Here is a 13,978-nt window from a genome sequence, read left to right as displayed (position 1 = left end):
TGTGTCTTTTTGTATGCTAATGAGTGGATTTAGGACTTGCAGTCCCTAGGTAGCTTCAGGATGGGACCAGACTCCAGAAAGACCAAGGGCAGGATTAGAGGGGTGGAACTTTCAGCCACACCCTCCAACCTCAGGGAGGCGAGAGGGGCTGAAGGTCAAGTTGATCACCAATGGCCAGTGGTTTAATCAATCATGCCTATGTAATGAAGCCACCACAGACTCCTAGAATGACTGGGTTCGAGGAGCTTCCAGAAAGCTGAACACGTGGAGGGACCTGAAGGGTGGCGTACCCAGGAGAGAACATGGAAGCTTCTCGAACCTTCCCACGTGCCTTGCCCTATGCGTCTCTATCCTTTGTGAGATCCTTTAGAATAAACTGGTAAAGGTGGGTAGTGTTTCTCTGAGTTCTGTGAGCTACTCTGGCAGGTTAATTGATCCTAAGAAGAGGGTTGTAGGAACCCCATCTATAGCTGGTGGGTCAGAAGCACAGGTAAAACAACCCAGGGCATGGGATTGGCATCGGAAGTCAGGAGGCAGTCCTGTGAAACCGAGCCCCCACCCTGTGGGATCTCCTGGCTTCAAGCAATCCTTCTGCCTCTCAGCCTCCCAAAGTGCTGAGATTATAGATATGAGCCACCATGCCCAGCCCTGTTTTTCTCAGTGAAGCTCTTCGATTGGTAAATTCTCTATTTTTGTCTAAAAATGCCTTTATTTAATCTTCACTCTTTTTTTTTTGAGACGGAGTCTCGCTCTGTCGCCCAGGCTGGAGTGCAGTGGCGCGATCTCGGCTCACTGCAAGCTCCGCCTCCCGGGTTCACGCTATTCTCCTGCCTCAGCCTCTCCGAGTAGCTGGGACTACAGGCGCCCGCCACCACGCCCGGCTAATTTTTTGTATTTTTAGTAGAGACGGGATTTCACCGTGGTCTGGATCTCCTGACCTCGTGATCCGCCCACCTCGGCCTCCCAAAGTGCTGGGATTACAAGCATGAGCCACCGCGCCCGGCCTAATCTTCACTCTTGACTGATTTTTTGTTTGGGTTTTAAATTCAAGATGAACAGATATTTTCTTTTAACAATTTGGTGATGTTATATTGAGTCTTCTAGTGTTACTGTTACGAAGTTTGCTATCAGTTTGTTATTATTGTTTTTGAGACAGAATCTCCCTCTGTCGCCCAGGCTGGAGTGCAATGGTGCAATATGGGCTCACTGCAACCTTTACCTCCTGGGTTGAAGCGTTTCTCATGCCTCAGCCTCCCAAGTAGCTGGGATTACAGGCGCCCACGACCACGCCCAGCTAATTTTTGTCTTTTTAGTAGAGATGGGGGTCTCACTATGTTGCCCAGGCTGGTCTCAAACTCCTGGCCTCAAGAGATCCACCTGCCTTGGCCTCCCAAAGTGCTAGGATTACAGGCATGACCCACCACACCAGACCAAGAAGTTCAATATCAGTTTAATAGTCCTTCCTTTCTAGATAATCTGCCCTTTTTCACTCTCCATGCTTTTAAGATATCTGTTTTGAGTATTCTGCAGTGTCCCTATGTGATGTGTTCCTTTTATTTGAATTTATCCTGGTTAGGATTCAGCATGGTTCCTGAATTATTGGAGTCATCTCTTCTATTCATCTGGAAAATTGCCTGCTGTTATCTCTTCAAATGTTGCTCTACTGTATTTATTTTCTATGTTCTCTTTTTCTGGAATTCTGATGTTGAATTGCCTTATTCTGTTCTCCTTGCTCTTTACTGTCATTTAAAAAATACATCTGGGTAATTTCCTCAGCTCTGTCTTCCAGATTCTTACTTCTTTATCTAGCTGCATCTAACTTGTTAATCCCAACCATTGAGTTTTTAATTTCAATGACTAAAATGTTTGATGTAGTTCTTTTTCCAGCCTACTTTGTATTTTTGATAATATCTTGTTCTTTCCCATATTTACCCTTCCTTATTTAGGTCAATAATCATTTAAACATAATCTCTTCAGAGATTTTCAGCCTGGGACCACTGTTTATTTTTAAGAATTGGCTGGAGGTTACTAAGCGATATAAAATTCAAATTTCAAATCCATTAAAGGATAGGCCGTTGGTTGCAAATTCTTTTTTTTTTTTTTTTTTTTTTTTTTTGAGACAGAGTCTCGCTCTGTCGCCCAGGCTGGAGTGCAGTGGCGCAATCTCGGCTCACTGCAAGCTCCGCCTCCCAGGTTCACGCTATTCTCCTGCCTCAGCCTCTCCGAGTAGCTGGGACTACAGGCGCCCGCCACCACGCCCGGCTAATTTTTTTGTATTTTTAGTAGAGACGGGGTTTCACCGTGGTCTCGATCTCCTGACCTCATGATCCGCCCGCCTCGGCCTCCCAAAGTGCTGGGATTACAAGCGTGAGCCACCGCGCCCGGCCTGCAAGTTTTTAAGAATTCTTTTTTATATCTAGAATTTGGGCTAAGACAGAGAATCTTTTTTTTTTTTTTTTTTTTTTTTTTGAGATGGAGTCTCTGTTGCCTAGGCTGGAGTTCAGTGGCGTGATCTCAGCTCACTGCAACCTCTGCCTCCCAGGTTCAAGTCATTCTCTTGCTTCAGCTTCCCGAGTGGCTGGGATTACAGGCGTGTGCCACCGTGCCAAGCTAATTTGTGTGTTTTTAGTAGAGATGAGGTTTTGCCATGTTGGCCAGACTGGTCTTGAACTGCTGACCTCAAGTGATCTGCCCGCCTCGGCCTCCCAAAGTACTGGGATTACAGGCATGAGCCGCTTCGCCTGGCCCAGAGAATCTTCGCTGCCATATTTTGTCAGTGTTCTACTGGTTCTCTGAGGATTTAGGTATAGTTCCCAGTTTCAGCTTCTCTGCATCTCTTAGGTCTAAGGTCTTATCTCTGAGCAGCCATTAAAACCCAGTTGGGGCCGGGCATGGTGGCTCACTCCATGGGAGGCCAAGGAGGGAGAATTGCTTGAGGCTGGAAGTGCAAGACCAGCCTAGGCAACATAGTGAGACCTCTACAGTAAATACATAATCTCTACAATAAATAAATAATTAGCCGGGCATGGTGGTGCGTGACTAGAGTCCCAGCTGCTCAGGAGGTTGAGGCAGGAGGATCTCTTGAACCCATGAGTTCAGTGCTGTACTAAGCTATGATCTTGCCAGTGCACTTCAGCCTGGGCAACAGAGCAAGACCCTGTCTCTAAAAAATAAAAAAAAGTAAAAATTTAAAGTGATGAAAAATAAAAAACCAGCTTCCTCATTACTAAGGGAGCTTTGCTCAGTAGTTTCTAAATTTATTTATAGAGTGAGAGTTTTAAAATCATCTTATCTACTATATTGCCAGAAATTAAAGTTGACAACTCTTTTAAGTAGTTTGTTTTGGGCTGGGCATGATGGCTCACGCCCGTGATTTCAGCACTTTGGGAGGCCGAGGTGGATGGATCACCTGAGGTCAGGAATTTGAGACCATCCTGGCCAACGTGGCGAAACCCCGTCTCTACTAAAAATACAAAAATCAGCTGGGTGTGGTGATGTGCGCCTGTAATCCCAGCTACTCAGTAGGCTGAGGTGAGAGAATTGCTTGAACTTGGGAGGCGGAGGTTACAGTGAGCCGAGATTGCACCGCTGCCCACCAGCCTGAGTGAAAGAGCAAGACTCCGTCCCCTCACAAAAAAAACAAAGTTTGTTTTGGAAGTATGGAAAAATGTTTTCATGTTCAGGATAGAATCAAGACCAGAATTTCTGGTAAGAGTAGATAACGACCTGCCCAGACAACTCTCATGAACTTATTAACAGCCCGGACATTCCTAAAGCGGACTGCGGGCGGTGCTCCTGCCCCAGACGGACAACTCGATCAGATGAAAACCTTATTATAATATAATCAGCCCACAGCAGGAGATGGCGAACCAGACAGGCGTGACATCCTTGTCTAGCGAACCTAAAAAAAGGCCAGTGACTCTGAAGGGCTGAGAACAAGATCTTGGCCTGCACCTTGGCCTCACTGCGCGACCTTGGGCACGTCCTTAGGCCTCTGGGCCTCAGTGCCATTTTCAGCAAGCTGAAGGAGCTGGCTTAGGTTTCCTAGGGGTGGTTCCTGCTCTTTTTTTTTTTTTTTTTTTTTTTGAGACAGAGTCTTGCTCTGTTGCCCAGGCTGGAGTGCAATGGCGCCATCTTGGCCCCCTGCAACCTCTGCCTCCCAGGTTGAAGTGATTCTCTGGCCTCAGCCTCCTGAGTAGCTGGGATTACAGGCACCCGCCACCATGCCCGGCCAATTTTTTTATTTTTAGTAGAGACGGGGTTTCGCCATGTTCACCAGGGTGGTCTCGAACTCCTGACCTCAGGTGGCCCACCTGCCTCGGCCTCCCAAAGTGCTGGGATTACAGGCGTGAGCCACTGTGCCGGCCGGTTCCTGCTTTACGTGTCAGTGTCTCCAACCTCTTTCCCACTGCATGTCTGTGCCAGCTGCTTTGCCAAGCTCCTTTTGACCTCTCCTCCTGGGATATGCCTCCCACACTTAGCCCCTGCCTTCCCTCGATCCTCACCGCCTCCCTCACAGTGCCTCTCTGTGAAGGAAATTGTCCTCCTCACAGGCCATGGGTGGGAGATGAGAGGTTTGACGGTGTGGAGGGGAATGATAAGCGAGGAATGCTCTGGGAGGTCCCACTTCAGAGGATCCGAGGTGGAAGTGGTGGAACTCAGGGGTTTAGACCCCCAGCCTGGGTTTGGGCTGCTGGACTGCATTGCTCCTCAAGGATAGTGAGGGAGAAGGGACGGGCAATGTGTGTGATGGGGTGAGGTCCTCCTTTACAAGTGGACTCAGTGGCTGGGATGGAGAGAAGTTGGGGGCTCTGGGAGGGCTGTAGGAGGTATGTGGTTCCCACCTGGTACTCATAACCCAAAAACTGCCTTAAGATTGCTGGTATGTCCTGAGAACTGTGTTTGGAAGCTTACAGCTTGGATGGTTGGAGCCAAGAGGTCACTGGATTCGTCTCATGTTAGGGGAAGGTGGGGTTGTGTCCAGGAGCCTCCAGAGGCAGCAGAAAGTCGATCGTGCCATTGCTCCAGTGTGTGAGGAGCTGCCCAGACTGTTTGTTTTAGAAAGAGCCTGAGTCGGGAAGGGAACAGGAGAATAGTGACCTACATTATATTGTATATGCATTTTAAAAAATTTTTCATTGTGGTTAAAAAAGACCACAAAATGTGCCATCCCAACCCTTTTGAAGTATACAGGTTGGTAGTGTTAAGTATATTCACATTGCTGCACAGCAGATCTCCAGAACTTCTTCATCGTACAAAACCGAAACTCTGTACCCCTCAAGTCACAACTCTGTATCTTTCTCCCACGAGCCCCTGGTAACCACCATTCTACTCTCTGTTTCTATTTGACCACTTAAGAAAATTTTTTTTTTTAATTTTTAGTAGAGATGAAATCTTGCTAACTCCTGGACTCAAATGATCCTCCTGCCTCAGCCTCCGTAAGTGCTGGGATTACAGGTGTGAGCCGCTGCACCCTGCCAACTACTTTATGTTTATTTTATTGTATTTATTTATTTTGAGACAGAGCCTTGCTCTGTCACCCAGGCTGGAGTGCAGTGGCACAATCATGGCTCACTGCAGCCTTGACTTCCCAGGCTCAAGTGATTCTCCCCCCTCACCCTCCAGAGTAGCTGGGACTATAGGTGCAAGCCAGCACACCTGGCTAATTTTTTTTTAATTAATTTTTTGTAGAGATGGGGTCCCCCTATATTGCCTAGACTGGTCTGAAACTCCTGGGCTCAAGGGATCCTCCTGCCTCGGCCTCCCAAAGTGCTGGCAGTATAGGCATGAGCCACTGTGCCTGGCCTATTGTGACTGCTTAGATACCTCGTCAGTGGGACCATGCGGTGTTTGGGTTGTTTTGTAACTGGCGTGTTTCAACTCAGCATAATGTCCTAAAGGTCTGTCTGTGCTGCAGCACGTGTCCCGGTTGCCTTGCCTTTTAAAGCTCCTATTTCACTGTAGGTATAGACCACATTTTGTTCGTCCATTCATCCATTGATGGACACTTGGTTTGCTTCTACCTTTTGGCTCTCGTGAATAATGCTACCATGAACATGAGTGTACACATATATCTTTGAGACCCTGCTTTCAGTTTGTTTGGGTATATACCCAGATATTGGGTCATATGGTCTTGCTCTGTCACCCAGGCTGGAGTGTAGTGGCGGGATCTCGGCTCACTGCAACCTCCGCTTCCCGGATTCGAGTGATTCTCCTGCCTGAGCCTCCTGAGTAGCTGTGATTACGGGTGCCCGCCACCACACCTGGCTAATTTTTGTACTTTTAGTAGAAACGGGGTTTCACCATGTTGGCCAGGCTGGTCTTGAGTTCCTGACCTCAAGTGATCTGCCTGCCTCAGCCCCCCAGAGTGCTGAGATTACAGGCGTGAGCCACAGCGCCCGGCCTGCACCATTTTGCATTCCCACCAACAGGATCCGGATTTTGCATGCTTCTTGCCCAGGGTTGATTTAATGTCAGTGCATCCCTGGCACTGCGTCCTTGTCTCCTACTTCTCAGCCCTTGTCTGGGTTCCTTGATATCAGGGAGTGCCTAGGTCATTGTGCTCATTCGACAGCTGGGAAGACGAGCTCTCCAGAGGGGAAATGACCTGTTCAAGACCCCAGGCCTGATTCTCACAGATCTTTCACTTCACGCTTTGCTTCCTGAGCAACTGATTTGGGCTCTGGCACTCCCTGGAGTGCCTTCATCCCACGGCCTACACAGTTCTTCCACTTCTCACCCGGGCTGTGGTTCCTGTCCCCACAGGTCCAACGGGCGCTCCTCCAAGCGGAGCCTTGGAGGGCAAGGCCGGCACCATTACCTCCAACGAGTGGAGCTCTCCCACCTCCCCCGAGGGGAGCAACGTCTCTGGGGGCAGTCAGGCACTGGACAAGCCCATCGACAATGACGCAGAGGGCGTGTGGAGCCCGGACATTGAGCAGAGTTTCCAGGAGGCTCTGGCCATCTACCCGCCCTGCGGCAGGCGCAAAATCATCCTGTCGGACGAGGGCAAGATGTATGGTAAGGAGCCCATCAGGTTCAGCCCTGTACCTGAGGCTGAGGCAAGGGGCCGGCACCAGACCCTTGGGGTTCCTGCCGGGCCACGGAAGGGGATGACCACTTGGGGCTTTGTTGGGTGGACACTGCTTTCTTCCTTCTGGGCTCCCAAGGGATGGGGGCATCTGAGGAGAAGCCTGTGAGGGGGTGTGGAGGGTGGGGCCCCTGGCGGCGAGCAGAGGTGGGAGTGGGAATCTTGGAAAGGGCAAGTCTGGGTGGGGTAGAACGTCCCCCCAGAGCAGGTGGGGAGCACCCCACAAGCTGTACCCCAGCCGGTGCCTGACCAGCAGGCTGCCCACCTTGGCTGTGAAGGATGCTCACTCATCCCCTCTTTCCCTCATTCACTCACTCATTCATGCAACAAACACATGCCGAATCTTCTGTGTGCCTGGTGTGGGTTAGACAGGTCTAGTCCCAGCCCGTCATGTGGGGTGCGGGGAATGTGAGCTCACAGATACCTGCTCTGCAAGGCAGCCTGGAGAGCTCCTAGGAGAGGCAGAGTGCTGGAGACCACTCCCCTAGGAAGAGACCCCCCCAACCCAGCAGAGGGTCGCCAGAAACGGCTTGATCTTTGTGATTGGCTGGGGTTGCAGAACACAACAGAAACTATCCGGTGCCACATGGGAAGGACCAAGCAGTTGGCTTGGGGCCACGATGACTTTTGGATGGAAGAGGGGGCATCTGGAAAAATGAAGCAGGGGCCGGGCATGGTGGCTTACTTAAGCCTGTGATTCCAGCACTTTGGGAGGCCAAGGTGGGAGGATCACTTGAGGCCAGCAGTTTGAAACCAGCCTGGGCAGTAAGCGAGGCGCCGTCTCTAGTAAAAATAAAAACAATTACCCACGTGTGGTGGTGCTAGCCTGTAGTCTCAGCTACTGGGGAGGCTGAGGCAGAAAGATCGCTTGAGGCCAAGAGGTCAAGGCTGCAGTGAGCCGTGACTGCACTGTTGCACTCCTGCCTGGGTGCCAGAGTGAGGCCCTGTCTAAAAAAAAAAAAAAAAAAAAGAAAAAAGAAAAGTAAAGCAAGAATAAAAACTGAATAGCTGTTGGAAGGCCCAGATCAGGCTTCTGTTCCCGTTGGAAAGTCCTCCAGGAACCCTAGCTCAAAACAGTGGTCTTGGGGCAGGAGCGGGAGCCCTGAGTGGGTCTCTAAATGGCTGAAGTCAGTGACAACAGGGCCCCTGGCTGGCTCCAACACGGTGGCCGCAGACCAGCTGCCCACCCCCACGGGTTTCCATTCATTTCTCCCCCACACCCAACACCGGTGCCACCCCCACCATTGTTGCTTTGCTCGGCTTCCCCAGAGTCTCCCTTACTTCTGGGTCGGCCCTCCAGACTGTCCCTGCTCTGACCACTTCTTGCTCTGATGGTTGCTTATTTTTTCCTTTTTCTTTTCTTTTTCTCTTTTTTTTGAGATGGAATTTCACTCTTGTTGCCCAGGCTGGAGTGCAATGGGCGCAATCTCAGCTCAACGCCACCTCCGCCTCCCGGGTTCAAGCGATTCTCCCACCTCAGCCTGCCAAGTAAGCTTGGATTACAGGCATGTTTTTTCCTTTTTTTCTTTTTCTTTTTCTTTTTTTTTTTTTTTTTTGAGAGAGAGTCTTGCTCTGTCGCCCAGGCTGGAGTGCACTGGAGCAATCTTGGCTCACTGCAGCCTCTGCCCCATGGGTTAAAGTGATTCTTCTGCCTCAGCCTCCCAAGTAGTTGGGTCTACAGGCGTGCGCCACCACGCCCAGCTGATTTTTGTATTTTCAGTAGAGATAGGTTTCACCATGTTGGCCAGGCTGGTCTCGAACTCCTAACTTCAAATGATCGGCCTGCATCGGCCTCCCAAAGTGTTGAGATTACAGGCATGAGCCACTGCACTTGGCCTATCTTTTTCTTTTTTACAATTACATTTATTTTATGTGCATAGCTTAAAATATAAAATTGTAGTACAAGGTTTAAAGCAGAAACAGAAGTCCTTTGGGCCTCTTCTGCTCATTCCCAAGTGCAACTTCCTGGATCTTCCTAGATGCCAACTCTTTCAACTCTTTCATCTTTTATTTTATTTATTTATTTTTTGGAGGCGGAGTCTCATTCTGTCACCCAGGCCAGAGTGCAGTGGTGAGATCTCGGCTCACTGCAAGCTCCGCCTCCCGGGTTCACGCCATTCTCCTGCCTCAGCCTCCTGAGTAGCTGGGACTACAGGTACCCGTCACCATGCCCAGCAAATTTTTTGTATTTTTAGTAGAGACGGGGTTTCACCATGTTAGTCTGGTTGGTCTCGATCTCCTGACCTCGTGATCCGCCCGCCTCGGCCTCCCAAAGTGCTGGGATTACAGATGTGAGCCACCGTGTCCGGCCTCATCTTTTTATTCTACCATTTGCATCTGTATTTCTTTTTTTTTTTTTTTTTTTGAGACGGAGTCTCGCTCTGTCACCCAGGCTGGAGTGCAGTGGCGCAATCTTGGCTCACTGCAAGCCCCGCCTCCCGGGTTCACGCCATTCTCCTGCCTCAGCCTCTCCGAGTAGCTGGGACTACAGGCGCCCGCCACCACGCCCGGCTAATTTTTTTTTTGTATTTTTAGTAGAGACGGGGTTTTACCATGGTCTCGATCTCCTGACCTCGTGATCCGCCCGCCTCGGCCTCCCAAAGTGCTGGAATTACAAGCGTGAGCCACCGCACCTGGCCCGCATCTGTATTTCTTTTTCCTTTGCATCTGTATTTTTTTTTTTTTTTTTTTTTTTTTTTGAGACAGTCTCACTCTCTCGAACCTGTTGCTCAGGCTGGAGTACAGTGGCACAATCTCGGCTCACTGCAACCTCCGCCTCCTGGGTTCAAGTGATTCTCCTGCCTCAGCCTCCTGATTAGCTGGGACTACAGGCATGCGCCACCATGCCCGGCTAATTTTTTGTATTTTTAATAGAGATGGAGTTTCACCATGTTAGCCAGGATGGTCTTGATCTCCTGACCTCATGATCCACCTGCCTTGGCCTCCCAAAGTGCTGTGATTACAGGTGTGAGCCATCATGCCTGGCCTTGCATCTGTATTTCTAAATAAAATACTTGAATGTGTTTGTGGCAGTTAAGATAAAGTTTGTCTTTAACAGATCCCAAATAACAGTGGCTTATATAAGGGAAATTTCCTTCTCTCTCCTGTAAATGTCTGGAGGGTAGATAGTCCAGGGAAGGTGTGGCAGCTCTGCTCCATGAAGCTCTCAGGGACCCAGGATGCTTCTGTCTTGTGGTTCTTGAGCATGCCTTCCATTGTGAATGTTCCCTTAAGGCCCAAGCAGCTGCTTCAGCTCCAGGAGTTACATTGCAGCTAGCAGACAGGAGAATGGGATGAAGAAGAGTGACTTGGATACATTTAAGGAAGACACTGGGAAACTAACCCCTGAAATATTTACTGGCCAGAACCCAGCCAGGTGACCGTACTTAGGAGCGAGAAGCACTGGAAAATCCAGCAATGCGCTGCCATAGCCATCTATAGCTGTAGAAAAGGGGATAGCAATTAGAGGTGCGGGACTGGCTGTCTTTGGCACTTTTATTTTTTGGTCTTGCAATTCTAGACATTCTCTGTTGACTTACTATGGAAATTTAGGACTGAGATCTCTTATATCCCTCAAATCCTATGTTTTACTCACCACCTAGCAGCTTTCATGCTTCTTCCCATAGTTTGTTTTTTTTGGAGACATAGTCTCCACCCAGGCTGGGGTGCAATGGCACAATTACAGCTCACTGCAACCTCAACCTCCTGGGCTCAAGCAGCCCTCTTACCTCAGCCTCCTGAGTAGCTGGGACTACAGGTGCATACGACCATGGCTGGCTAATTTTAAAATTTTTTATGAAGTCCAGGCGCAGTGACTCACGCCTGTAATCCCAGCACTTTGGGAGGCCGAGGCGGGTGGATCACCTGAGGTCAGGAGTTCGAGACCAGCCTGGCCAACATGGTGAAACCCCGTCTCTACTAAAAATACAAAAATTAGCCGGGCGTCGTGGTGCATGCCTGTAGTCCCAGCTACTTGGGAAGCTGAGGCAGGAGAATCGCTTGAACCCAGGAAGCGGAGGTTTCAGTGAGCCGAGATTGCGCCACTGGACTCCAGCCTGGGTGAGAGAGTGAGACTCTGTCTCTAAAGAAAAGTAAAAAATAAAAAACTAATTTTTTTTCTTTTGAGATAGTCTCGCTTTGTCGCGCCCAGGAGTCCATCTCAGCTCACTGCAATCTCCGCCACCAGGGTTCAAGCAATTCTCCTGCCTCAGCCTCCCAAGTAGCTGGGATTACAGGCGCCTGCCACCACGCCTGGCTAATTTTTTTGTATTTTTAGTAGAGATGGGGTTATCACCATGTTGATCAGGCTGGTCTCGAACTCCTGACCTAGGTGATCCACCCACCTCAGCCTCCCAAAGTGCTGGGATTACAGGTGTGAGCCACCATGTCCGGCCAAAAAATAAATTTTTTATAGAGCTGATGTCTCACTGCCTTGTGTAGGCTGGACTTGAACTCCTGGGCTGAAGCCATCCTCTTGCCTCAGCCTCCCAAAGTGGTGGGATTACAGGCATCGCCACTTGCCCAGCCTTCCTACATTTTTTGATTAAACTTATATTTGAGACTTTAGAATTTTTACAGAGTAAATATTGGTCACAGCTGTTCCATATAGTTTTCTGTTTCTTTTCTCATACAGCTTTTTGGTTTTTCTGGAGATAATGTTCTTGATGTTTTTCATTTGGTCACTTGTTTCTACATCTATCATTAGTTTATCTTGAAAGTGTTCAGAAAAGAGTAAAATTCTCACTCTTTTTTTAAATTTGTTTTAAGAGACCATCCTGGCTAACACGGTGAAACCCTGCCTCTACTAAAAAAAAAAAAAAGAGGCAAGGTCTTGCTGTGTCATCCAGGCTGGAGTGCAGTGGCATAGTCAAGCTCACTGCCTCCCTACAGGCTCAACCTCCTGGGCTGAAGCGATCCTGCCACCTCGGCCTCCCGAGTAGTTAGGATTACAGGCAAGCATCACTATGCCTGGCTACTTTTTTCATTTTTTGTGGAGACGGGGTCATGCTGTGTTGCCCAGGCTGATCTTGAACTCCTGGGCTCAAGCAGTCCTGCCTGGGCTTTCCAGAGTGGTAGGATTACAGGAGGGAGGCACTGCACCTGGCCTAAAATTCTCTTAATATGGTCCAGTATACCAGGTGATCTACGATTTTTTTTCCTAAAAGCCTCCTGGAGGCCTCCGCCCTCCTGCTTTATTCTGTGCCAGATGCCCCACAGGCCTGTTGCACAGCTGTCATTCAGGGATTTTCTTGTTTTTTTTCTGGGAGGCAGAGTCTCACTCTGTTGCCCAGGCTGGAGTGCAATGGCATGATCTCGGCTCACTGCAACCTCCGCCTCCCAGGTTCAGGCAATTCTCCTGCCTCAGCCTCCCGAGTAGCTGGGATTACAGGCGCCTGCCACCATGCCTGGCTAATGTTTGTATTTTTAGTAGAGACGGGGTTTCACCATGTTGGCCAGGCTGGTTTCAAACTCCTGACCTTAGGTGATCCGCCTGCCTCGGCCTCCCAAAGTGCTGGGATTACAGGCGTGAGCCATGGCAGACTCAGGGTCCCAGCAGACCCGGCCATCCTGGGATTTTCTTCCTCTGCATCCTGTGAAGTCCCTTCCACTTCTGCTTGTGAAGTTTTGCTTCTTACTTTTAGCACTTGGGGAAGCATCATGGGGGAGACAGCTGTGTGTGGAGCACCTGGGGGTGCCTGGTGTGGTGTTGGGTGCTTTGCAGAGGTGGTTCCCATTTAGCCAGGAGGGACGCAGCCTCTGGGACCCCCAGGCTCTTTCCTCTGCTTTGGTGGAGGAGGGGATGGGTATAGATTGTATCTTAGGTGTGAAATGAGAAAGGGCAGGGGGAGTGCAGGGAAGGGCAAGCGGCTTGGCTGGGGAGCCGTGGTGTGTGCTCTGGACCCTTCACAGGGCAGGTCTGTGTGCTTTAGAGGCAGAGATAGGCCAGGAAACGTAAGTGTGCATGAGGCATCCAGCAAGGGGCAAGGGCGGAGGGCGCTATGGGTGTCTGGGAGGGCCCCATAGAGATGCCAGAATGCGCTAAATCAACAGACATCTGTGGAATTGAGCACCCCTGGGGACCAAGGGCTTTGAGGACTTGCTTCTTGCAGGTGTGTGTGTGTGTGGGAGGGTGTGGGGGTGTGTGTGTGTATGTTAAAATATATGTAACATTTTCCATTTTAATCTTTATAGTTACTCAGTTTATAATTTGATGGCATTAAATATATTCACATTGATGTACAGCCATTACTACCACCCATCGCCAGAAATATTTCATTTCAAACTGAAATTCTTTACCTTTTAAACAATAATTCCCCATTCTTGCCATCCTCCCCACCCTCCAGCCCTGGCAGCCACTCTTCTGCTTTCTGTCTTTATGGGTCTGACTCCTTTAGTTACCTCATATAAGTGGAATCATACAACATTTGCCCTTTTGTGACTGGCTAATTTCACTTAACACAAGGTCCTCAACGTTTATCTGTATTGTAACCTAGGTCAGACTTTCCTTCCTTTTTTAAGGCTGAGTAATATTCCATCGTAAAGACTACATTCTGTTTATCCGTTCATCTGCCGACGGACATTTGGGTGGATGCTTAGTTTTATTTAGTTGTTATAGGTAGATGTTTCTGTCCCTGCTTCACGTATAAAGATACTGGGGTTAAGAGACTGTGACCAAGCCTGGGGAAGCGCCAGGCTGTGGATCTCTGGCAGGCCTTGGGTTGGAATTCTCTTTGGCAGGAGGGAAGCCACTGACTCAGGGAAGCAGACTGAAAACGGTTTGGCAAACTGTCCTGGCCGTGTTGGCATCTTGGATGCTGCTCCTCCCCTGTGCTGAGACCCAGGGAGGGGCATGGGGTGGGGACGCTTGGGAGGGCCTGGAGGAAGAGT

General features: G+C 49.5%; 1 protein-coding gene across 4 annotated transcripts in view; it reads left to right on the top strand.

Moving 5' to 3' along the window:
* Nucleotides 1-13,978, top strand: part of TEAD4 (TEA domain transcription factor 4) — an 83,794-nt gene that overhangs the window by 27,742 nt on the left and 42,074 nt on the right. For all 4 annotated transcript variants that reach the window (XM_030804854.1, XM_030804852.1, XM_030804855.1 and 1 more), the window contains one exon: nt 6,766-7,020. In XM_030804854.1, the coding sequence (XP_030660714.1) occupies nt 7,014-7,020 (7 nt within the window). In that variant the 5' untranslated portion in view covers nt 6,766-7,013. The remainder of the gene's footprint in view (nt 1-6,765; nt 7,021-13,978) is intronic.

The sequence above is a fragment of the Nomascus leucogenys genome, chromosome 23 (assembly GCF_006542625.1).
Source record: "Nomascus leucogenys isolate Asia chromosome 23, Asia_NLE_v1, whole genome shotgun sequence".
NCBI lineage: Eukaryota > Metazoa > Chordata > Mammalia > Primates > Hylobatidae > Nomascus > Nomascus leucogenys.
The sequence above is the reverse complement of the archived record's forward strand: the minus strand, read 5'-3'. Positions and strand labels throughout refer to the sequence as shown.